The 25,395-nt window shown below is 42.7% G+C and overlaps 1 protein-coding gene across 3 annotated transcripts in view; it reads left to right on the top strand.

The window, feature by feature from the left end:
• The window catches only part of LOC142026748 (stabilizer of axonemal microtubules 1-like), a 54,412-nt gene that overhangs the window by 23,810 nt on the left and 5,207 nt on the right, over positions 1 to 25,395 (top strand). The window contains exons 1-3 of one of the 3 annotated variants that reach the window (XM_075020038.1): positions 1,048 to 2,995; positions 21,375 to 21,554; positions 25,124 to 25,326. In XM_075020038.1, coding sequence (XP_074876139.1) covers positions 2,976 to 2,995; positions 21,375 to 21,554; positions 25,124 to 25,326 — 403 coding nt within the window. In that variant the 5' untranslated portion in view covers positions 1,048 to 2,975. Of the gene's footprint in view, positions 1 to 1,047; positions 2,996 to 21,374; positions 21,555 to 25,123; positions 25,327 to 25,395 lie in introns of those variants that run through there. The other 2 variants (XM_075020039.1, XM_075020037.1) reach the window with 2 other exon arrangements.

Genomic DNA, 25,395 nt, shown 5'->3' with positions numbered 1-25,395 from the left:
GGGCATAGATACTGCCTATATTTTTCTTGGGTGGTGGTGTGGCAAGGGTTGTTTTGAATTACTTCTTACCTGCTTCTGTGGATGGCATACCCATCCTGTCACTGGGCACCACTAAGAGCAGCTTTACTCCCTCTGTGCCTAGCCCCACGAGGTATTTATACATCTTGACAAGATCTCTCTGGGCCTTCTCTCCTCCAAGCTTTCTCAGTCTCTCCTTGTAAGAGAGATGTTCCAGTCCTTTAGTGTCTTTGTGGCCCCTTGCTCCAGTATGTCCATGTCTCATACTGGGGAGTCCAGACCTGGACACAGCGTTCAGATGCCTCTTCCTCAGTGTGGAGTAGAGGAGGTACCGCTTCCCTTGGCAATGCTCCCTTCAATGCAATCCAGAGTGCTGCTGGCCTTTACCGCAAGGGCACGTTGCTGGCTCTTGGCCAACTTGTCTCCCAGGACCACCACGGCCTGTTCTGACAAACTGCTCTCCAGCTGCTTGGACACCAGACTGTCTGCTGCCTGGGGTTATTCCTCTCCAAATTGCAGGACTTTGCATTTCCCTTTGTTGAATTTTGTGACATTCACATTGTCCCGTTTCTTCACCCTGTTGAGGCCCCTCTCAATGGCAATGCACACAGTGGGTCTATCAACCGCTTCTTCCAGTTTTGTATCATTTGCAAACCTGCTGGTGGTGCCATCTGCCCCATTATCCAGGTCATTCATAAAGATATTTAATAACATTTGCCCCATTATCCAGCCCTGGGGCACACCACTGGTGACTGGCTTCTGGCTGGACTTTGTGCCACTGATCACAACCCTCTGAATCCAGCAGCTCATGCATTATTTAGTCCACCTCACTGTCTGCTTCTCTAGCCCATACTTCCATCAGTTTGTCGATGAGGATGTTATGGGAGACAGTGTCAAAAGTCTTACCAAAGTCAAGCTAAGCAACATGTACTTTTCTCCTCTCGTCTACCATGCCAGTGTTCTCATTGTAGAGGGCCTTTCAGTTTGGCTTAAGAATTATTTCCCCTTCATAAATCCATGTTGATGACTCCAGATGACCTCCTCCAGCCCTTTTGATGCCAGTGTTTGGAGTTGGTTTTCCAGGATTATTTGCTCTGTCATCTTCCAGGGACTAAGGCTGACTGGCCTGTAGTTCCCTAGATCCTTCTTGCCTTTCTTGAATACAGGAGTGACATTTACTTCCTCCCAGCCCTAAGGAACCTCCCCCCAACTGTCATAACCTTTCAGTGATAAAGAGAATGGCCTCACAGTGACATGGGCCAACTCCCTCAGTGCTTGTGGGCGCTCCATGGACCCGAGTATGCCGTTTCTGTTTCCTAACCTGCTCCTCCTCCACCAAGGGTAAGTCTGCCTTGTCCCACGCTTTCTGACTGATCTCAGGGACCTGGGATTGCTGAAAGCTGGTCACACCAGTAAAGGCCAGGGCTGAGACTAAGATTCAGAGGTCACACCCTCACTCTTCAATATAATTAGGTGCTTAGGGAGCATGAACAGCTGGTTCTTGCAAATCAAAGCTGTTGAGCTTGAAGAAAGAGGCAAACCATTGGTGTGAGCCAAGAATGATTTCCTGGGGCTTGGCCAGCTGGGCTGGCTTTTTCAGGAAGATTTTCTGCAGTAGGAGGAACAATCTCTGTGGTAATGCTGGTCAGGAGAGTAAGCTTTACTCAGCATTTGTCTCTAAGGCCTCTCCCTGCTGCTTAGCAAGTTTAGATTTGGAAATCAGTATTAATCATCAGTTAATGTTTCTTGCAACCACTGTTTCTCAAATACTGGGGAGTGTTAATGGTTAGAAAAGCCTGACTTCATCGAGGACTTACAGTTTAATGCTTTGGCGGTATTTTCTTTCATTATTGCATAGGTAGGAGTACAAAATCAACCTTTTTTACACATTATTTCAAAATTTCTATTAACTGAATTGTAATGCAAGTGGATTGAGAAGGGAGTTTTTGTGATACCAGATGTTCTGGTGTTACTTGTTTCAGAGGTATTAACATGGCATTGTAGGAGCATAAAATGCTGGAACATCAAATAAAACATTAAAACCTTAAACTATTAAAAAGGGGAAGTTTGAAGACAGGTTAACAGGAAAGCGCATCTAAAAATCAACCTATTTTCATGGATTATTTCCATCAGTACCTTCTCTGTCTCTTTCTATTACAACTTTGGATTGTTGTTACGGTGGCACAAATAGTTGCTCTTGGCAGGGTTTTGAAGATAGCTACTGGTAGAGATGTTTGGTTTCTGAAGTCAGCTGGGAACTTGTGACCTTCAATCCATTTTCAGTTTTCTTCCTAGAGTCTTTGCTTTTCAGGCTGTGGGGAAGCTTATTTTTGAGTGCACCAGGAGGTCTGTATTTCCTGTTCCCTAAGGAAAGGAACAACTGTACTGCATATGAGTACTGTATTTTTTATTTTTTTTTTTTCAGCTTTGTGAAGCATTCTGCAAATTGTGCATCTGACTTTTTGTTGCTTGGTCTGCCAGAGTAATTTGCAGACCTGCATGTTCATGTTGTACCCCTAGCAATGTTTGACACTCAGTAGAACTATGGCAGCATTGCCTTCCAAGTAATCTTACTGTGAGCATGTTCATCTAAATGTTTGAAATAGTGGCTCTCTCAGTAATATTTTTTTTATGTGAGTCAGCCTCAGTTCATCAAGAGCTAGTTATGGTTGGATTTAAATGGACTATAGGATTGCAAATTGGTGTCATCTTTCTGCTGAGTATTATAAACATCAACATTAACACCACAGTGGACTGAAGATAATTTTCTCATCTGTGTTTCTTATGCTCACCATTAGTTTGGACACATTGCGGTGAAGGATTTGCCACTCTTCTTTGCAAATATGGGAAGAAATTACTTGGGCATGTGAATCCTGTATCTCCCCTTGGAACCATCACGTGCTGGTTTGTCATGTCCTGCGTTGTGTCAGTCTGTGAGGAACATTTCCCAGCTGTGCATGCCTAGTGCAAAGAACAGGTGAGAGTCCAGACTAACTGGTAGAAGTGAGTGGGGTGGCATCTGTTTTATACTCTCGCATTTCTGGCTTGGTTAACGTAACCTTGTTTTGCCCATTTAGAGTCAAATTCTGCCTTTTCTGACTTCATTTGTGCATTGTCTCTCCTATTTACAGTGCCTACAAATAGATTGCTTCTGAAGTATATTTTATTGTTGTTGGACTGGTGTATTTTTCCAAGTAAAATCATAGCTACTACTTAATGCTGAAGCCACTTTGTTCCTCTCACAGTCACTATCCAGATTCTTGCAGGTGTGGTAAAGGGTCCGTGAAAGGGGATTTGTGGAAAGGTTCCTTACTCCTGTGAGATGACTAACCTGATTGTTTCTTTCTAAGTAATATTACTGCACAGGTAATAGCTCATTGCCTTACTGTGAGATAAAAGCCCAGGATAAAGGGAGCAAGCCAGAATTGATTGTATTTGCGGTTGTTTAATGTCCTGAACTTTTCACCAGAAGATGGCAGCAGGCCGATGTTAGTCACCAATACTTCTACTGCTTACTGTTGGATAAATGTGAGATACTGGGCTCCATACTTTGAACGGAATCGTTTACCACAGCTCACAGTGAGAAAGCAGGCATTGCAAAGCATTGCATGTAAAGCAGTTTTGTGGCTTGGTAGGTCTGGTTGGCTGCTGACCTGCAAGTCCTCTGTAAGTCCTGGCCATTGTTCAGTGATGTACTTTCCTTTGACAGTCTTTCAAGACCATTTGTTTTGGAAGAAAAATTGAAGCAGGTAGAGCTGTTGCTTAAAGGAGTTTGCATTTGTTACATATTGCCTTTCAGTTCAGGCAAATGTTTCATTCTGTTCCTAGAATTACTTTTCCTGCCAACAAACTTCAGTTAAATGTGAATGCATGTTTTCTGTGACAGAGGCAGCAAAAGCGAAGAAAGGACTGGAACTGATACTGCACAATGCAGAAAGAATTCTTGTTTTCAGTGAAAAGCCTATGTAAATATTGACCAAAAAATGTGGAGTTCAGCAGCTCTTGCAGATGTTTTGTGGTATCTTTAATGGAAAATAAGCTGTGCTAGCCAGAGAAACAAAGATGGTTTTTACCCTGTAGCCATAAATTAATCTTCACCATAGTAGATGTTTAGCATGTTAACAAGCACAAAATGTCAGTGCTAGATACGTTTATGAATTTTCTATTTTCAGTGCATTCAAATATTGCAGAGTAACTTCACCACTGGCAAAAACCTCTTTCTGAAGAATGTAAGGAGAGGAAAATGCAGGTGTTTTCTTTGATGAGAAGTAAAACAAATCCAGCCAGTGTGATCCATTCCACCATGGCTTGATAAAACTTAATGTTAAACCTCCAGATTTCCCCATGTGCCTGAGGCTCAGCTCCCTTGAGGTGTTCAATATGGGCAGACACACAAGAAGAGGTTACCTGGCCTAAGGTCACTTGGGCTTGCCGAGGCTTGGTTGTTAGCTCACAGAGACAAACTACAGACTGAGTCCAAGATGCTGCAGTCCAAATATTGTGTGCTATTGCCACTTATTCCCACATGCTGGTTCCTTATCCACATCAGTAACCGTGATGTGCCTGCAGCTGTTTTTAATGACCTGTTTGCAGCAAAACTTGCCGACAGTTCCAAAACAAACAAGGAAAAGTAAAAGATCTGGATTCTTTGAAACTGTGGCTCTCAAGTGAGTCTTTACCTGTGGAAATTTTGGTGTTTGATTCTTTAAGTTAAACTACACCATACTCCACATCAGCAACAGGGCTGGACTGATCTGCTACAGGCAATGGTAATTCCAGTGTTTCCTTGCTTTTGAATGCTTCATTTTGCACCTTTGGTTCACTGTTAAAGGATCTAAGTATTATGTGTAGTGCTTGAGAGGAATATTACATCAGAAAACTTCAAACTCCACAATTTGAGAGCAGCCTTTCCAGGCATATTTATGGAAAAGTAATCACAAGGTCATTACCAAAATAGTTCTTTCAGTATGCAAGATGGCAGAAGTTCATTCATTTGTGACATTTGGTTAGCTTAAGATTTGCACTTGCATTCCCAGTAAACACCACTGGTCAGGCTTTCACGTCTGTCTGATGGCCAGCTTTGCACAAGCCAAAAGCCAGGAATGAAGGATGTCAGATTTCAAACATTCGCGTATATTTTTATTATAAATCTTATTATGCACATTACTTAGTGTGAAAAGGTCACACACAGATGTACTTTCAATCTGCTATATTTGGTTTTTAAAGGGACTGGTTACCTCTGGCTAGTGAGCTATTATGAGTTCATGTACCGGCAAGTTAATAGAGAAGTATCAGGGGGCTTTAGCATGCAGAGACACAGCGTATATTTTGCCAGGTTGTTCTACAACTAGTGCAAGTTGTGTAGTTATTGAATTAAATTGATAGCTAAAAGCAAAATCCGAATTTCCAAAGGGGCTGTTCTTCCTGGCACTTTGACACCACTTCTCCTTTCTCCCATGCTTCTTCCTTCCCACTTAAGCCCTGGGTATCCTCTTCCTTTCCGTAATTCCCTCCAATCCACGGATATCCCTCTACACTGTCTGTCCTATTGTCTAAGGCCAGACAGCGCCTTTATTGTCTTCCTGCGTGGTTTCTCCTCAGCCTCCCTCTAGGCACATTTCCTCCTTCTAGTTTCAGGTGTTCCTCTTTGCTGCTTCTGGCCCCCAGCATCTTTCTCACATCTCTTTATACATCTGAGAGCATCTGCTCTCAGCTTACAGCTTGTTTCCCTCCACATAGCTGACTACTGCAGAGACTTTTCTGATGGGAAACCTGCAGGAGCTGTGTTTTCAACGTGAATGAACAAGGTACAGCCTCTGAGATCCTAGTTGGCTGTCAGAAGGGCTGGAGGAGGTGTTTACTGTGCTCACAAATTATTTTTGTGTTCACAGCCTGCTTCTTCAAAACAGAAAAATCCTGGAGAAGAGCCTCTTCATGTTTCCTATCGTTTGCAGAAACTGCTTTGAATATATTGGTGTGCTTTGTCAATTACAGTGTTTAGGAACACTGTGTATAAAGCCTTGTGTCAACAAAAAGGTGTTATCCTACACTCTGGAGTCAGCCTAGGGATTTGATCAGGAATGCATATAAACTGCACTAAGACATCGGTGATTATATTAGACTTCCTGAATTAAATTTCCAGAATAATTTGCATTTTTCTACATGGAAGTGATCATATGGGAAGCAATTGTACAGACTAGGGAAAAGGAAAATGGAGCAATTAAAATTCCCATCAGTAGGGTATGCCAGCAATTTGCAAAGTTTGACAGATGCATGTAGAAATAAGAAGGAACACAAAACTGTATGACCATTTTAACATGACCTCATGCATTTCAGAAAGCCAGGCAATCTGTCTGTCAAGAGAAAACGAAAGGGCAGTGAGTGTGGCTCCACCTGGGTAGGCACAAGCCAGCCAACCCACCAGTTTTAAGTAAAACACATTGGTAATTTTTGGTAAAGGCAGCAGTCATGGGACAACTGGGTGGGTTGGCTGCCAGGACAGAACCACACTGCTCAACGATACATCATCTAGAACTTCTTTACCATGTAGGATAGGCATAGCAGGTGGATACTGGTTTCTGAGATTTCTCTTGCCTGACACAGGCGTGCTTTGTACTGTATCCAAGGAGCCCACCCCTCCAGCCCAGTGCAGAATGACAAGCACAGACCTCAGGGCAGAGGTCACTCATTCTGATCTCCTGATGAATTTGAGCCCTGGACGGTGGCCTTGTGCACAACATGGGACATCCATGGATGTGACGTTTTACTGCTTCTCGAGGGGTTGTTCTCTTCACCATGTGTTACCTTCTGTATTGGATTGTCTGTCATGCTGCCAGTGGCCGTGGATAATCACAAGTCACCAATAGCTGTGACTTTCTCATAGGTGCTGCTGCTGCACCTGTGTTTTCAACTTTCTCTGCAGTGGGGCTTTTGCTAACTATTCTGTCCACAACTGAATGCAGTGCAAGGTGATGCTCTGGCTGCTCTGACTTAGCCACTTGGTGCCAGGTGCTCTGCCTTGTATGCTTTGGCTTCTGTTCTAGCTGTATTGTGCTTATGTGTACATAGTTTCCTAAAGAAAAAGCTTCACAAGTTAATGCCTCGTAAGAAGTACACAAGTTGCAGGCTTCAGGAAAGAAAACATAGAAAATATTGTGGCAGTTTTAATTAAAATAACGTATTTTTTCCCTCTAAAAGCTAACAGTGCTTGCTGATTTAGTTATCTGACTGTAGTAAAAACTGGTATTTAAAAATGTACCTAAAGCTTTTGAGAGTTGAATTCTATTCTTTATTCTTACAAATTCCTAGTTTACACACCCTGAAGGCCTCAATTTCTTTCTGCCAAAAGGGCTCTAGCATTCAGATTGTTACAGATGGCTGTCGATAAGTATCTGAAATTCACTCTGTGCATATGTACCCTCATTTGAAGTTGTGTAATCTGGAAGTATCTTAGGTTTCTCTAAAGCTTTTGGGAAAGCAAGATGAGCAAAAGTCCTTAAATTCCAGCACCCAGGTTTGCAAAATATAGGCATCACACCATACCGAGACAGAGCTGGCTGAAGGCAGAACCAGAAACTTTTAACTAAGTACATGGCTCTTTAGTAAAATTTTGGCTACAAGAGAAAGTATTTCAAGCAAATTTTATGTGTGGAATGTCACTGATACTTCCATAATTTTTACTACTCTTTATTTAAGTGCTCAAACAATCAGTTTGTAACTGAATAGTTTGACATGCTGCAGCCCAGTAGAGGTTGGCAGAAAGAATAGTACTGCTAGTGCTGGGACAAGGTGAAGGGACCATACTCTGGAGGCTGGTGTCCCTTGTGAATGAACGGCAGTAAAGTAGTACTAGGTTGTAATGCTAGGATGTAATGCTAGGACACTGGCATGTCCCCAAGAAATACACTCTCTTTTAAAAAGCTTCTAAATATTGAAGGCAAATAATCTGTGGTAACAGGTTTCAAAGGGAAGATATGTATCTACATTGCTTAAGTGGCTTTGAAAATAAGTTTCAAGCCTAGAAGGACACACAATTACCTACTGTGACCTCTTTCATAATGTATGGGCTTTTGTGCGGTACCTGCATTAAAAATATTGTTTTGTAACTGAAGAAGTACTCATAGTCTTAATGTATTTTGTGAGTTCTAAACTTGCTGCTCTCCTTTTCTAAGAAGGGATAAAATGGTAACTTGTATGCTAGCTAAATATCTTACCAAAAGAAATAATTTTTCTTAAATTCCATATCCATGTTTGCTTGATGAGAGACATGCAAAAAATTTCTAAAGTTCTGGTTGTTCGTTGTGCCTCATGAAACATATATTCTAATAGTTGATTAACATTTAAAAAGAGATCTCAGGGAGGTTTATAGAAATGTTCATGAGAAAGAGCATAGCAACAGTGACTACCAACTGTCATTGTTGTGTGCTTTTAGCGCTAGAGAGTAAATAGGTACATGCAACAGTAATATGGATAGCCACTGCAAGCATCGTGGTAGAAACAAAGTCATATACTTAAATGCAAAGTTCACCTGCCTCTTTTTTCTCTTGCCATTCACACACTTCGAAAAAAATCAAGTCAATAAAGAAAAAAAAGGAGATGGTAGCTGCAGTATTCTTTGGCTGTTGCTTAGAGGCCCTACGATGAACACGCTATTAATAAGTTTGCTTTGATGTTCAATATGTGTATCTGCTTGCAGAAAGTAAGCCTGCTCAAAGTTTTCACCAGAAATGTGTGCTTTTTCCACAGTTAAATTAACAGAACCCATCCGAGTTATAGACATGGTAGTTATTGTAAGTTATTGTTCTTGTGATCAGACAATGTTGACCAAGAAAAGCTGTTGGTTACTCAGGATCCGGTTCAAACTTACTACTGGTTAAAGTCTGATAAAACAGATGAAAATACGTAAGGCATTTTACCACAGGGAGGGATGGACTAGGAAATTAATCTCTCCCCAAAAGGGCTGGTTGTGTTCTTATTTTACAACTCTGGAAATATGGAAGCCCATCACCTATCAGCAGTGAAAGATGACTGATTGTCCATTTTTCCATTTCCAGAAATGGAAAGCTGTTAAGAATTTCAGGATTTCTGGCAGCTTCCTTGTGGCTGGAATTCTTTTATACAGGGAAGAGTTCACCAGGAAACTTAAATTTTTCCTGATGTATAACTTACTCCATTTGACTTTTTTTCCTATCAAAAGGTTTTCTGTGGCTTAAGGACTTCCATGCTGGCAAAGCAAGGTGACTCTCTTGCAATAGCCAAAACTTGCCTGCAATTCTCTAAGCTAAATGGACTCCTAGAGCAGCTTATGATCTTTCCATGCTGTTTATATTGTCAGACTGTATTGCCATGTTGCTAACCAGACTTTTCCATAGTACTTCAGGTTGTAAATTTAATACAAAAGTAGAAGCAGTGGAAAACTGACTTTTCTTTTGCATGAGGAAGGACAAATTTAGTATAGGAGTGAGGGAGTTGTTTGTAAATCTCTTCCCCGGCCCTTTCCTTTTTTGGCTTACATTATGCAGAGTGTGTTAGAAATGACATAGACCACACAAAACAGATGTTGGAGACTTTCTGTCAAGGTTTTACCAGCACTTATGCTTCCTGAAAGCTGGAGCAGTTGGTGAAAACATGGGTTTGGAAATTGTTTTGCAGAAGCCTTCATTTTTGCTATGGCACCAGACTCAGGTCCTGTTCAAAGAACACAGCACCTTATTTCTCTCTCAGGTACACCTGTTGTACACTAGTTGAAATTTACTGGCTGCAGAGGAACAGCTCCTCCTTTCCCTGGTGTAAAATGAAATTACCTGTCGAAGGTATTGCTCCAGGTTCTCTGAATAGCCATTTTAAAAGTCCTCTTCAGCTGTCTCAAACAAAATTACTGTTTTGCCCTAAAATCAATGGAAATCCATTCCCGTTTTTTTAAAACACAGAAATTAATTGGTGGTGTTATTTTACAAAAAATAAATATTCTAAGTCTGACTTGAATTTGAGGACGCTGGGCTGTGGTCTGTATGTTTAGAGATTGCAGAGCATCCCACTGCTGTGTCAGGTGGATCATCCAAGCTTACAGAATATGCCAGAACAGTAACAAATCTGAAGGAAATACAAGGGCATAGGCAGAGTGAGCAAACTGTGGGGTTGGATCTCCACTCCAACTGCCTTAGGGATTTCCACCAGCTCCAGGCCAGGTTTGTGGAAGTGCACATGGCCTGCAGGTTTTGAGGCAAGACTTGAAAAAACAGGTGAGATTCTGGGAGGAATCAGAGATTGCTGGGCAGAGAATTTCTCCTTTCTACAGAGCAATGTCACTGGGAGAGAGGAGAGAGTGGCATGTGTGGGCAGAGGGAAGGGACTCAGGCTACCACCATGATGTAGAGGAACTCCATGGAGTCATAGGATTATAGAATATCTCAAGTTGGAAGAGACCCATGAGGATCATGGAGTCCAAATCCCTGCTCCCCACAGGACTACCTAAAACTAAACCTTATGACTGAGAGCCTCATCCAGGCACTCCTTGAACTCTGACAGGCTTGGTGCCATGACCACTTCCCTAGACAGCCTGTTCCAGTGACCGACCACCCTCTCAGTGAAGAACCTTTTCTTAACGTCCAACCTGGACTTCCCCTGATACAGCTTCATTCCATTCCCTTGTGCTTTATCACTGGCCACCAGAGAGAGGACATCAGCAGCTCCCCCTCCATTGCCCCCCGTGACGAAGCTGTAGGCTGCGAGGAGGTCACCCCTCAGCCTTCTCTCCTCCAAGCTGAGCAAACTGATGCCCTCGGCTGTTCCTCAAGTCTTGCCCTCGAGGCCTTTCACCATCTTGGTTGCCCCCCTCTGCACACACTGTAGTAGTCTGATGTCCTTCTTATACTGAGGCGCCCACAACTGCCCACAGTACTCAAGGTGGGGCCGCACCAGTGCAGGGTAGAGTGGGACAATCACCTCCCTCGACGGGCTAGCGATGCTGTGCTTGATGCACCCCAGGACACGGTTGGCCCTTTTGGCTGCCAGGGCACACTGTTGACTCATATTCAACTTGCCATCAACCCAAACCCCCAGATCTCTTTCTGCAGGGCTGCTCTCCAACCTCTTGTCCCCCAGTTTGTACATATAACCAGGATTACCCCATCCCAGGTGGAGAAGCCAGCACTTGCTCTTGTTAAATTTCACATGGTTGGTGATTGCCCAGCTCTCTAGTCTATCTAGATCTCTCTGTAAGGCCTCTCTACCCTCGAGGTCATCCACAGCTTCTCCTAATTAAGTATTATCAGTGAACTTACTTAATGTACATTTGATTCCTGTGTCCAGATGATTTATAAAAACATTAAAGAGCACTAGCCCTAAAATTGAGCCCTGGGGTACCCCGCTGGTGATGGGCTGCCAGCCTGATGTAACCCCACTTACTACACAGTATCAAAAGCTTTGCTAAGAGCCAAAAAAAATCCGTATTTGCTGGCTTCCCTTGTTCAGCTAGTTGGGTGACCTTGTCATAAAAGGAAATTAAGTTAGTTAAATAGGACTTTCCCCATGTGAACCCATGCTGGCTACAACCAATGACTGCATTGTCTCCCAAGTGTTTTTCAATAACTCCCAGAATAACCTTCTCCATAATTTTAGCAGACACTGAAGTGAGACTGACAGGCCTGTAATTACCAGGGTCTTCCTTCCTACCCGTCTTGAAAAATTGGACATTTGCTTTTGCTTTAGTGCTGGGATTTTCTGCAGCATCCAGGCCAGGTCATAATTTTTGGTGGTTTTAATGGAGTTGAAGTGTTGGGTATGTAGAAATAAACTTCTGCACAGATTCTGAGGTCAGTTCTGGCAGTTCTAGTCCAAGACTGCAGTTCACAGTGATTTCTATCAATACGTATCTTCAGATGAAAGGTTTTCAAAGGCTGTTGATTGTCTGTTATATCCTATTTGGTGTGGCAGCAGCTGACAGTCTTTTATAAAACAGTAGTTTCCCACACTGAGCTTGAAAGGCTTTAATATAGGTATCAAAGAAGTGTCCATGTGTAGCATGAGTTTTCTTCTTGTATGTGTGGTAAAGAAACACTTGAAGATACAGTTCAATGCAGACATCCTATTACTTCAGACATGGGAAATTCAGTCTTCTGCTCAGAAAAGATTTCTTCCTTCTCCGTGTCATGGAACAGGGTAAAGTAGCCCCAATTCAAAGTGAGCACAAGGACATAAGCTTTCATAGAATATCCTGTCTGAGAATCCTGCCTCTCATTTTACTGAGGTTTCTCTCCCGGCTCTAACCTTTGAGGGAGATACCTGCCATTAAAGCATGGTTATACAGCATGATTTCTGGTTTAGACCTGTGTGTCTTTCAAGTAGCAATGGCCACATCATTTTTATGACTGGACTCTCACTCCTTCCGATTGGAAGGAGAGCACAGCTCTTCTTTAGCCAGTTTGGCAGCAGAGGCTAAGACAACATGAGCTTGCTGTCATTCACATCAGTGTCCTTTGCCTACTGAACAAATGGTAACTGAGCTTGGCTCCTTCTTTTGGGTCCCTCTTACTGTACTCTGTTATGGGTAAAAAGTCTGTATTGCTGTGCTCTTCTGGTGTAGTGCCAGGTCAGGAAGCACAGCCTGCAGGGCACATGGCCCAGATACCGATGGAGCCAGAATTCTGCAGCCATATAGTCTCCTTTGGCAGCCTCCGCGGAGTCACTTAGTCATTGTTTTTGCCTCCGCTTGTAGAACTAAGACAATGCTAATTCTTTTCTTGAGGGGGCCAGGGGGAGTGGGGTTGTAAGTTAAGTGAGATTCACTGGTGGAAAACCTGTGAGCAGAGATACAGTATTTTCAGTTTTTTCCTCAAGAGGAACCTTGTTGAGCAGCTTGCACTAGATACACAGGAGCTTCTCAAGATCAAATGGGAGGCATACCATTGCAGCTCTGAGTAACACCTTCTGTTCTCATTTTCCAGCATGCTCTGTCTCAGTGGAGGTAAAGGCAACAGCTGTTAATTTAGCACAAAACCATGGGAAAATTTTTCTGTTTAAAATCGGTGACAATCTCACATCTCAGAAGTTATTAAAAAGCTGATTATTTAAGCATTCAATGTTACTCGCAAACCCTTCTCTGTTCATTTTCCTGAGTACTTGTATATCTATTTCAGTTGGACTAATTTACACCTAGTTTATGATAGTTTCTATGCTGCTATCATGCCTCAGTTGGCTTTCTGGACTTACCCACGCTTTGCAACGGTGTGAAGGAGAGCAACTTTGGACCTCGTTATTGAGAAACTTGTGCACTTTGTAAGACAGCTTAGGTTCCTTTCAGTTTTCATGGAAGTTTCAGCTCTCTCCTTTATCTCTCTACCTCTTTTTTCTCCGCATCACTCAGCTGGACTCTAGTTTCCTTCATCTGAGTATATATAGCAAACTATTAGCTGGAATAGGAGCGATCAATAAAAGTCTAACAGATTTTTTCTATTTAGAACTAAAGTCATCAACATTTGAATTAAATCTAAATTTTCTTAAGTCTTTGTGATGCTTAGCTAGCCCAGAGTTTGCCTCAGCTCCCTATTACGTAGAGGCTGAAAGTGACATCTGTAGCCAAAGTGAAAGTCCAGGGGAGTTCACAACTGGGGAGCTTGTATTGAGGGATTTACTTTTACTTCACATTCATAAAAGAACAATCTCTTCGTTTAAGATCTCACATGTTTATGAGTACTGACACAGAATAAACTTTGGTTCAACAGCTCCTTCATGAGGATGCATGTTTGCCATTTTTTGGCACAGCACTGCCATATCCTGGACTTTTGAACAAACAAGGAATGGGCAGTGTAGGGGAATGGGTGCCTACCTTTGTTTCTTGTCTGCAGCCAGAAGGCAATTAATTCACTCAGATGTGTGTAGCTATTTGCCATTCCTGACTTCAATGTGTGTGGGTGTACTTGATTTTTCTAACCCTCCATCCTCTCTGCAAGGACTGGTAGCCATCTGTCCAGAAGAACCTGATGATTGTTTTACACTAAATCATTCTTTACTCCAGATGTACTATATTACTGACACCTGACATACTATGTGGTCAGTATATTTCAGAGTGAGGAAGGATGGCATGATTAATCTATGTAATCCATACCCTAGCATTTCAGCAGGCACACCAGATGTACCATGATGTCTTCAGGACTCATTCATTCCCTCATTCCTTTCTCTGATGCCCTTAATTGCAGTCTTCCTTTTGGGCACCAGTCTGGCAACCTAGGCAGTATCTAAACGAACAAGTTTTTCTGAATCTCTGCAAACCTCTAATGTAGTTATTTGCGTGAAGTTTGCTCCTGTATAGTGTAAATGTGCAAGCAGAAAACATAACATCTAGTGGTGCCTGTCATCCATACAATCAACTTTTGATAGTCATCAGTCTAGAAGGGATGTTGCCTTCATTCGATGCCCCCCTATGGAATATCATTCCTCTAAAGGTGTTGTTTTCGAGTCCTTAATAGCCCTGCAAGCCTTTAATGCAGTTGAGCTGTACAGCACTAGAGCAGGTAAGTTGTCACTGTGTTGTCTGTGCCCGCTTTATCCCAGTCAGGCTTTACTGACCTTGTCTGCATCCTCGCTGGCATCTGTCTGTAGTAACATTATGACATTAAACATTCAAACTCCTTGTTTCACATGCAGAAACAACATTGTCTACTCAAACTGATTAATCTTTGTGGCTTGCAGATGAATTCTCTGATATGTAAATCTCTTAATTTTTTATATTTTACCTGAAATACCTTTCTGGATTCCTGTCTCATCTCAGCTAAATATCAAGTGTGCACCTCTCTCTACTCTATGGTAGTGCTATACAAGATAAGACGTATAAGAAACTGGTATTTGCTCCATCATTGCTGGTTAGGTACAGTGGGTATGCATGCAAAAGGACAGACCTCACTAGGCCTTGCTTTAGTAAGTCACAAAATCCATCACAATGAGCTTATGTAAATTGTGATCTGCAGTGATTGTGTTGATGTGCTGAAATCTGAGAGCTCTCAGGCTTACAGTGAGGATGACATTATAGTATTTCATGAAAGGACTAGTAACACTTTGACCACTCTCTTCGGGGAGAGTAGTATGAAACTTTGTTCTCAGTTGGAGGGCACAGATAAATCGCTGTATTAATTTTGTGAAAGTTAAACCCATTACCACCCACAATTAATAACCCTGGACATAGATATCTACCTGTTTCCTGTCAAGAGCATATTCCAATTTCAAAGGAAACTGTTTCCACAAATCACCTACTAAAGTTATCAGACTGTTTGGACCTTTGTTTTGCTAATGTCTTGGGTCAGCTGCCAAAAGTAATGCAGCTACAAACATTTAGTGTGTGCTCTTGCCATGACTGCTCTGGGGAGCCCTGAAACTGAGTTTTGGCATTGGTTTCTCCATTGTTTGCTGCATGTAGCTAGGTTGAGTGAACTCTGCCAACATAAAAGAGTTACTCAACCTGCATGATTGCCTGGTGTTGCACCGTTGTTGTTTGGGTTAATGACAGTCAGGATCTTTAAGACTCCCTTTCTACTTGCTATACTTTCTGTTTTAAACAATTTAATATTAATCTTTGCTTACCTTATTTCAAAGACAATGTGTATGAAAGAGGTGGGAAGATATATTTATTTCTGCAAATTATTTCTTGTGAACCTTCAGGTACTGAAGTACGGATAAGTCAGCAAAGCCCTCTAAACTGTGTTGGTAGCGCCTAAAAATCATATTAATGACAATGTGAAGAAACAGTACATTTCTTGTTCATTGAGGGTTATTTGAGACGAGATTAGTAGGAAGACTGTATACAAGATTATCTTTTCTTGGTTGCACATATGGAAAGCAAGATAAAAAGTGTGAATAAAGGCAAGGGTAGCCATGAGGAGTATAGTGAGCTTAATACAGACCCTTGCTCAAAGTTCACTAGGTCACTAAAAAGGGTGACCATGATGACTTCTTGCAGCTTTTGAGGAGGACACAACCACAACAGCATGTAATAGCGAACCCCCAGCATTTTATCCTCTTCCAGGGTAATGTTCTCCTTCCAGCTGCCCTGCGTTCCCAGTGGCAGCATTCTAGCGAGGGTGAATTTGGAAGACCGAGCAATCATATACTTCATTCTTTTGGCACTGATGAGCACTGTACATCTACAAATATGTGTTTCTCTGTCCTGTCTTTGGCTGGGATAGAGTTAATTTTCTTTCTAGTAGCTGGTATAGTCTCATGCTTTGGATTTAGTATGAGAATAAAGTTGCTAACACACTGAAGTTTTCAGTTGCTGTTAAGTTGTGTTTAGACTAAGTCAAGGATTTTTCAGCTTCTCATGCCCAGCCGGCAAGGCGGCTGGAAGGGCACAAGAAGTTGGGAGTGGACACAGCCAGGACAGCTGACCCAAACTGGCCAAAGGGGTATTCCATACCGTGTGACATCGCATCTAGTATATAAACTGGGGGGAGTTGGCTGAGGGGGCGGATCGCTGCTCGAGAACTAACTGGGCATCAGCTGGTGAATGGTGAGCAATTGCACTGTGCATCACTTGTTTTGTATATTCCAAATCTTATTATTATTATTGGTATTATTATTATTATTTTCTTCTTTCTGTCCTGTTAAACTGTTCTTATCTCAAGTCATGAGTTTTGCTTTATTTTTCCCCAATTCTCTCCCCTGTCCCACTGGGTGGGGGAAGGAAGTGAGTGAGCAGCTGCGCAGTGCTTAGTTGCTAGCTGGGGTTAAACCACAACATTCTTTTTTGTTAAACTTTTGCCCGAAATCACAGTGAAGACTGTGTGCATGCAAATGTGTCAAACCTCTTTCTCCACTGTCACTTTTACTCATTTTGAGGTGATTACTGATTCATCTGTTCTAACATTTGGTGAGCGTGTTGGGGAAAAAGTGAAGTTTGGCATCCAGAGTTCAGCGTTCTGATATGACACAGAGGAAAAAGCTCCTGAGCTGTGTGGCAATTACAGTTAATCTTTCAAAGGCTTCGAATTAATATTTTTTGTACTGTTATGATCACAAGGAATTCAAACTTCTCTCAAGGGATCTCTTGATGTTGTTGTGCATTCACTTTTTGTTTCAAAACCATTCAGAATCTAAAAGCAGAACCTTGTACTTTCCCTATGCCCCTGTCCACAATGTGTTTTCATTTTACTGATATTATTACAGTGTTCAATATTTATTTGTGATACACTTTGATACTTTGCACATGGATGCTTTTTTGCTTTCACAAACATCTAATCTGTCATCCATCCTTCTGTAACTCAATCAGGTAGCTGGGCCTCTGATTGCATCTCCATTGCTTGGAAGAGAAGAGATTTGCACAAATAAAGGCTCACCTTCAGTGATTTTCTTTGCAGCCTGACTATTGGCAATCAGTTCCTGCTATTAGAGCCTGCCCCAGTTCTTTGGCACATTTTAAATCCCTATCTTTCTTTGGACAGCATCATCATTCCATCTGAACTAGAGATTTCTATAATACTGACTTGATCTGACCACTCATGGAAATTAGAGATGATACAAGAAGCAGATTATGTGGTCAAGGGGATGTTGCTTTTCCCTGTGAGGGTTGGTCTGAGGACCAGTGTTTTTTACAAGGGAAAGCTAAATTCTCCTGAATGACAGTTCAGCCATTTCTGAGCCTCATGTTTTTTCTCTCAAGCAGTAATACCATGACATCTGTGACCTCTATGGGCAGTAATTAGCAGTAGTAAGCCACATAACCAGCATAAATTAGGATTCTAATAGTACAACATTCTCACTATTCCACCTGCATTTTAAGCCCACTGTGATAATCTTTTATTATTAATCATACACATTTAAAAAAATCAGATAAGTCTGAGAGCCTTATCTTGAGAAATCCATAAATCTTACAGGATTCCTTCTCCTTCTCCTCTGGAGAAGGCTATATTTTATCTTTAGTTGGCAGAGAGCTGTACTGGTCAGGCAGACTGTGGTGAATGCAGAAATTGAATTCAAACATCCTGAATTCCAGTCTTGAGCTGTGGCTCCAGGTTGTCTTTCCTGGTTTAAACAAGTATTTAATGTAAGCTGATAAATTGTTCATGTGTTTCACCTCAGCTTCTGTCTAGATGAACCCAACTCCTTTGAAGGCAGGGGACCTGCTTCCTTTTTACCCTCAAAAAATCTGCATATTCTTCCATAACTCTTCATAAACAAAAAACCCTATGTGCTTCTTTGTGGTTATATTTTATTACTAATATTGGCCAGGCTAACTTGATAGACCTCAGTCAAGTAAAGCTTAATTTGCACAAGTGAAAGTCAGAGTAGAATTAGCCAACCCCACCCCACCCCCACAATATCTAAGCAGGCAAGCATAACAAATGTCAAAATTTAGTTCTCATCAGTTTTTAGAAAACAGAGTATGGTCTGACAACTGCAATATCAAAACATTCATACAGTAATATTTCACCTGTTTGGCTCTGACATTAATGTGCTGACTTACTGCAGTCACATAGCAGTGACTTCAGTAATGAAGAATCATGTAGTTTATTTTTTAAATATTTATCGTGCCGGAAGGAGTAGTAAAGTGTAGCAAACCTTGAAGTCTAGCATTGTTCCACACCTTGTTGTTAAGAGTCTTGCTCTGTTATTTACATTAGTCTCCAGCAAAAAATACTTTCAGGAATATCTCTCTGGATGAAGAAGCAAAGCTTTTATAGTATCATATATTGGTGGTGAATTATCACTGATGATCATTTTCTGCTCATAGTTTGTAATAGAGTGCTACTGTAAAATCCGTGGGCATACATCACAATGTAGTGCAAAATAATAGAAGACAAAACATTCGGGTTTACTTCTCTGCCCTGTCAGGAAGGATTTATTTGTGGGAAAGTGCTTTTCCCAAGAGCTAACTCTGAAATATCTCATTCCGTTGTTGTTGCGTGCTCTGAAGTTCAACAAAGAAAGTAGAACTGTACGCATAAAGAGTGGGTGAATAGTTGCGGTGTAAAGCCACCTGTGTTGCCAGATCACACTGGAAGCTTAACTTCATCCCAGGGCAAAGAGCTTGGCAGCCTGGGGCTGCTGCCATCTGCAGGAGATGCTGGACTTTTTCCCATGCTGGGCTGTTGACAAGTCCCCCAGCATTCATGCTGCTAGCGATGTCTGCAAGGGGAAAAACGTAGGTTTCATAAGCTGTTGTTCCTTGCCTGCTCCTGTGGGGTCTTCAGAGGGGTACCTGCATTACCCACCCTTGTCCTGCTGATCCGCAGGACCCCTCACCATCCCCAGTGCCAGCAGTGCTACTAGGCAGGTACAGGGCTCTGTCTCACAAATGTCCATCAGGGTGCAGGATAACCTGTCTGCAGCAGAGAGCCTGCCTGGGTACGGGCAGCGAGCTGCACCTCCACTCTGGACCGCTTGGGAAACCTGGTGTCACAAGCGAGCCCCTCCAAACCTTATGCGTGCAGCTTATCTGTAATGGGAAACTAACTGATGGTATTAGTGAAGTGTCATTAATTTGCTCCTGAATAGCCATTCTTCACTGGCAAAATGCTACTCCTGGCCTGTGTCTCCACTGTATGCAGAGCCACGATGAGCTAGGTCGTATAGCTATTTCCCCAACTCAGGTCTGAGTGCAGTTTTACCATAAAAGGTTAACATAAAGGCCTCATCAACACACCTCAGAGCCAAGCTGAGAACCAGCTTGTTGCATCATAGACTTCAAGAGAGTAGGAGGATGAAAGTGCACTTAGGGGTGACGTGAAGCCAGCAGATTTGAAGCAGAAAGAATAGGCAGATCATTTTCCCTTGGAGAGTGAGGAATAATTCCTAGGAATGCTGGAAGACCACAAGTGTGTACAGAAAGTGTCAGTGCAGCCTGATTTTGGAAGGCTTTTGTCACAAAATCCATTCCAGCAAGGTGACATGGACCAGCAAGAGTGAGCGTATTAGTCTTTTTTTTCATTTTCCTGTTTGCCTCTCTACCAGTTATGTGAAAGCTGCAATTTTATAAGGTTCCTCAGAGTGGGGCATCTCTCTCTTTTTTTTCTTTTCTTTTTTTTTTTTTAATTTCTACCCTGAAGTCTTTTCTTCCAATATTTTAACTGCGAGGGATAGTCTGCCTTACTTGCTGTAAGGACTCCCTTTGGGTCCAAACTCAAAACTTCTCTAAGGCAAAAATGACTCCACTAGGACTCCTCTGATTTATGACTTCAAAGAAGGAGTTGTAATCTAAGTGAGAAACCGGCTTGTCAAAAAGATGCTGAATTTTATTTGAGCCCTCAGAGCCCTTCTTCCCCTCTTGTGCTAGTTTGGAAAGTGATTAAGTATATGAAGGTGTACCCTTGAATGTAGACCAGAGGTTATCTGTATGAATTTAGGTAATCAGACATCTACTGATCCTAGATTGCTCAACGTTTAATGAAAGAGGGACTCTGTTAAGTATAGAAGCCCTTTCAAACAAGTAATTCATATCTGGACTAGACGTAGCACTGGAAAATATACATCCAGCTGGGAACACTCAGTCTTTGGCAGGAATGATGCATGAGACATAAAACCAGAGGCTGCCTCTTCTCACTGTAATTCCTGTGGGGTGGTTCATGAAGTCCTTAATCAGCAACCTTCGCATTGACTCTAGCGGGTTTGCCTCAAACCAGAAAGGGACATAAACTGTTAATGTCTCTGTGAAGAAATCTGAGGGTGGGATCCCAAACCTCTTTTTGACAGGATGAGCCTTGGCCACCCTGCTCTGTCCTGGTCCCAGTGTGGAAGGAAGGAGGCCACCAGTGATGGATGATCCATGGTGGTGTTTTAGTTTCAGTCAGGAGGGAGCTTCCTCAGAAAATCAGTTTGTTCTCACTGCCCTCATTTTGGTGCGCATTATGGAGAGGTCTTGCAGCACCCAGACTGAATTGCTTTCAGAAAGAGAGATGGGCAGAGCAGCGCTGCCCAACTGTGAGTAAATAGAGACTCCCAAACTGTTACCCTTTTGCTCACTTGTCTACACCAGTGAAGTCAATATGTGGACAAAGTAGGGTAATAAACTGATGAGAAATGGAACAAAAGGGACATTAAATAGACTTTCTAGTCCAGCACAATATGGTGCACTTGGTAGTATCTCAGGTTAACTTGCTTTTTAGTTCATCTAGGTGAACTTGTGTTTCTTAGGCTGTTTTTGTTGGCTTCACAGACTTTTTTACCACAGGCTATAGTAGCAAAGAGACGTGGCCCTCTCTTTGGGTAGGTTATGGTTTTGCACTTTAAATAATCAAGGCTGCAGCAGTCATTACAATGGTCACTCATCCCCTATTTTGTAGTTGCAACCTGCATCCAACTTACACAATGAGGTATTGTTAATCAGCTACCTGTGAGTCACTAACTGCTGTGCTGGTTTTTTTCCCTTGCAGATGTCACCGTTGTCCACACCTGCCCACGAGGCCCTATAAGAAGAATGAGAAGCCATGCATGCTGACAGAGTACATGGAGCAATATCCCCTTTACTCCATCACTGTTCCCAGAGGCTCATTTAAGCCAAAGGAAGCATACAAGATGGCACAGATACCCATGGAAGGCATCTCGACTACAAAGTATGAAAAACACTGAAAAAGAGTGAGAGCTGTGACTTGGATAACGTGTGTGTGAGAGATGGGTAACAGAGAAAAGAAAAATGATTGGTTTTCACAAGGGGAGCCTGAACAGAACAATGTTGTGGGCTCTGTGAAGGAGGGACGAAGGTCCGTCAGAGGCCAGTTGTTGTAGCAGAGGCGAGCAGCTATTCTTCTTGTGCTTCCTGGAGGCTGAGATGTGATCTGATCAGAGAATACATGGGCCATAGAAACACAGTCATGGTCTTGGCTTTTGCTCTCTTTCTGTTTTGGCAAGGTTTCTGGGAAACCAGCAGAAGTGTTGTCTGGGCAAGTATTGGTGATACTGGAGGAGTATTTCTCTTTTGTTCTGTGTGTTGTGTGGCACTTTGTACACTGTAACATGCATGACTGGTTTCCAAGGAGTTGTGAATATGGTAGGGCTTGATGATTGGAAAGGGGGTCTGGGTGTTCTTCTCAAGGCACTCACTGTGGATTGCTGGGCTGTTTCTGCTCCTCAGGTATGTTGTTGCTCAGTGCTGGTGTTTGGCAGAAGCCCCTGCTCTTGCACTATGCCCATTTCCCTGATGGAAGTAACTGCTGAGGCTCTTCCCTGCTGCTGGCAGAGTGATGTGCCAAGCACCTGCCCACAGAAGAAACTCATAAAAAATAGGAATCTGATCCTTTAATATGAATCTGAGAGCTTCCCGTTCCTCAAACAGTGGCTGCTGCCTGATCTTGATGTTTACTTCCTTTCTCATCTGTCGTGGTTTTAGCCCAGCCGGTAACAAAGAACCACGCGGCCGCTCGCTCACTCCTCCCGCCCCCCTCCGGTGGGATGGGGGGAAGACGGAGGAGAGAAAAGAAAAAAACAACCTGGAACCTCGAGGGTCGAGATAAAGGCAGTTTACTGGGACAACACAAAGGAATTACAACAACAACAACAGTACTAATGAACGAGTATACAAAAAGAGTGATGCACAGTGCAACTGCTCATCACCCGGGACCCGACGTTCCGCCACTTCCCCCACCGAAAGAAGGATCCACCCCCTGGCCCGCTCCCTATATATATACTGAGCATGATGTCACATGGTATGGAATAGCTCCTTGGCTAGTTCAGGTCAGCTGCCCCGGCTATGCCCCCCACCTCCCAGGTTCCTGTAAAAATTAACTCTATCCCAGCTGAACCCAGGACATCATCACAGGCACAGTCACAAGCAACATCACTCTTGCCTTTGCTGAACTGAATTAGACACCTAAGAGATGCCAAAGGCTGGTAATAGAGGTCTTAACAGCTAACACCACCTATTTTTCCCTATCCGGACGTAGAAGCTCTACCAACTCCTTCCCCTAACTATGCCTTTTTAAGAGTTGTGAATTTAAACCACAGATGTGGCTGATGGAGTCTGAAATGCCTGACTTACATTTGGGATGCCTCTGCCTCCATGGGAGTTTTCAGCAACAACAGAGAGGATCAGAGGGTTTCAAAGAGCAGACTTCACTTCTGTATAGGCCTTCCATCTCCAGCATGAGCCGAAGCAGCTAGACATCTTTGTGTCTGCCTATAACTAAATCCTGGGCTCACTGGTGTCCTCTTAAGGCAGGCGAGGAGGGGCAGCCACCATGTGGGGTCTGTCAAGGAGTCCTTATAAACTTTGGTTCAACCAGCAAAACTATCCTTGCTCAGACAATGCTAGTGATTCCCACAGTAACTGTTACTTTTGGAGTTTAGTACAACTCCTGAAAAGCAAACTAGTAAGAAAGGGCAGAAACTACTTACATTTGCTTCTTCAGAGCGTGCACTCTACCAAATATGTAAAACTTGCCCGCCCTTGTGAGAGGAGAAAACACAGAGCCTGAACAGTTAGCCATTGGATTGCAAGTCTTGCTGTCCTCTGGGCAACACTGGTAAGAAAATCCAGCCAGCATGAAAGTACCAAGGCCTAGTGGAAAAGTGCCACCACCTATTAGAGGGCTGCTAAAAGCTCTGGTTCTGTGTGGCTGAACTCAGAGAGAACAAATGGATGGAGTGTATGAGAACAGCTGCAGGGACTGTGAGGCCAGCAAGCAAACATTGAGTTGTCACCAGTCTTCTCTAATAACACTCCACTGAGTGTTAGGTGTCATATTGCAAGAGCAAGCCCCCTTGATAAAGTCTGGGAGTTGCAGGCAGTACCATTTTTCATGGCATCTTGGATGCAGGTTGCCACCGATTTATCAGCAGATCAACTCTTCCTCTTCCTCTCCACTGCAGGTTCTGTTGTATTGCAATAGTCAGAGAGGGAAAAGATATGCTCACTGCCAGAAAACCCTTAATCACACTCGTGAAGAATTGCCTGTCTGTGATCTGTTACTTGCCTCTGGTACAGGCTCACCTGTTTCAAACATGGGACTGTGCAGTGTACTGTGAGTGGCTTGGGAAAGACCCTTTCTGTTACTGAGCCCTCCTTGCTACTGAGGATGCTGCATGCCTGTTGTATTCCTGCTTGTCTTTTCTTAGCTCCTCTTAAAAAACACATTAGCTTTAAATTGCTGATGGAAGTACGCCAAGGGTCTACAACATGTGTAACATCTACATAAGTACCTCTTGATGCTCTTGAATTTTTTTTTATGTTTGCATTTCTGTTTTTACCCCTATAAGTAATAATTTGCAATGTGAATTCTCTTCCCTTCTGCTACACACAGAATTTTGAGAATCTTGTTTATTTGCTAACAAATACAGTATATTCAGAGACTCAGGCTCTTTCTCACACAGCACCACTCCAGATGCAAAGCACAATATAAATATTAGAATAGCTCCTGTACTGACCATTTATTCTGGCTAGCTGCCTGTGGTGTAAACAGATCTGCACACCAGTGGAAAAGTACTCTGACATTAGAGAATAAATTCACTGGTGCCAAGTAGCAGCTCTCTGCCCTGTACCAAAGGATGTGGGCAGTGAAATAGGTTCAGGTTAGTGAATGTTGGACGGTGATATTATTTTCTTCTCCATCTTGTTTCTGTAATGTTTTGTTGGAGTTAAGTGACAGTACTCCAGTATCTTAAAATAGCTCCTTTACAGTGGTACCTGAGAAAAAGCTGACTGTCTGACCATGCTGATGTTTCTTTCCTCAGCTGGTGTTTTACTGTAAAACTGTTTTGTTTTTATCTCCCCATCCCGGGCTGGACTGCTGTACAGTGTATTGTCTGGGAAGGCTATTGTTGCCTCTCATATGTTTCCCATACGTACTAGATAGCCTGCTATAATTATTGGGCTTTTAAAAGGAGTTATGCTTTCTGCTGTAACTCCACTGTAGAACAGAGATATCTTTGTGTAAGGCCATTAACCTCACTGGGTGGAGAAAAGGGGGAACCTGGCCTGCCTGAGGTTGTCCAGAGCTGCCTCAGTTCCTTTTTCAGAGTCCAGGTTTCCAAATGTGAAAGGCTTGTGTGTCTCATTAACTACTTGTATCCTATCCAGGCTTTCCTAGGCTGTGGAGGTAGGGGAAAGTATTAATTTCTTTGTGTGTCCAGAAAAATGAACATAATTTTTTCCTTAAGACAAAAGACATAATGAAATTATTCTTCACAGGAGAGATTACATAGTGCATGAAGTGTTGCCACAGAAACTTAAACCACCTGAAAAGCATGACAAGAGTGATAAGAGTATGGATTTGACCTCCACTTATAAACAAGATTATAACTCCTACCCTATCTTTCAAGTACCTCCATGCCTCCCGTGTGTGACGAGACACATCCCCAGCACCAAGATGGATACAAGAACCACTTATGAAGGTATGTGCTCTTGCAGCTTCTTTCAGGACTTCACCAGTAGCTTCATTTTTGAAGAAGACAGATCAAAAC

Source organism: Buteo buteo, chromosome Z, assembly GCF_964188355.1.
Source record: "Buteo buteo chromosome Z, bButBut1.hap1.1, whole genome shotgun sequence".
Classification (NCBI taxonomy): domain Eukaryota; kingdom Metazoa; phylum Chordata; class Aves; order Accipitriformes; family Accipitridae; genus Buteo; species Buteo buteo.
This window is presented reverse-complemented; position numbering and strand designations above follow the sequence as displayed.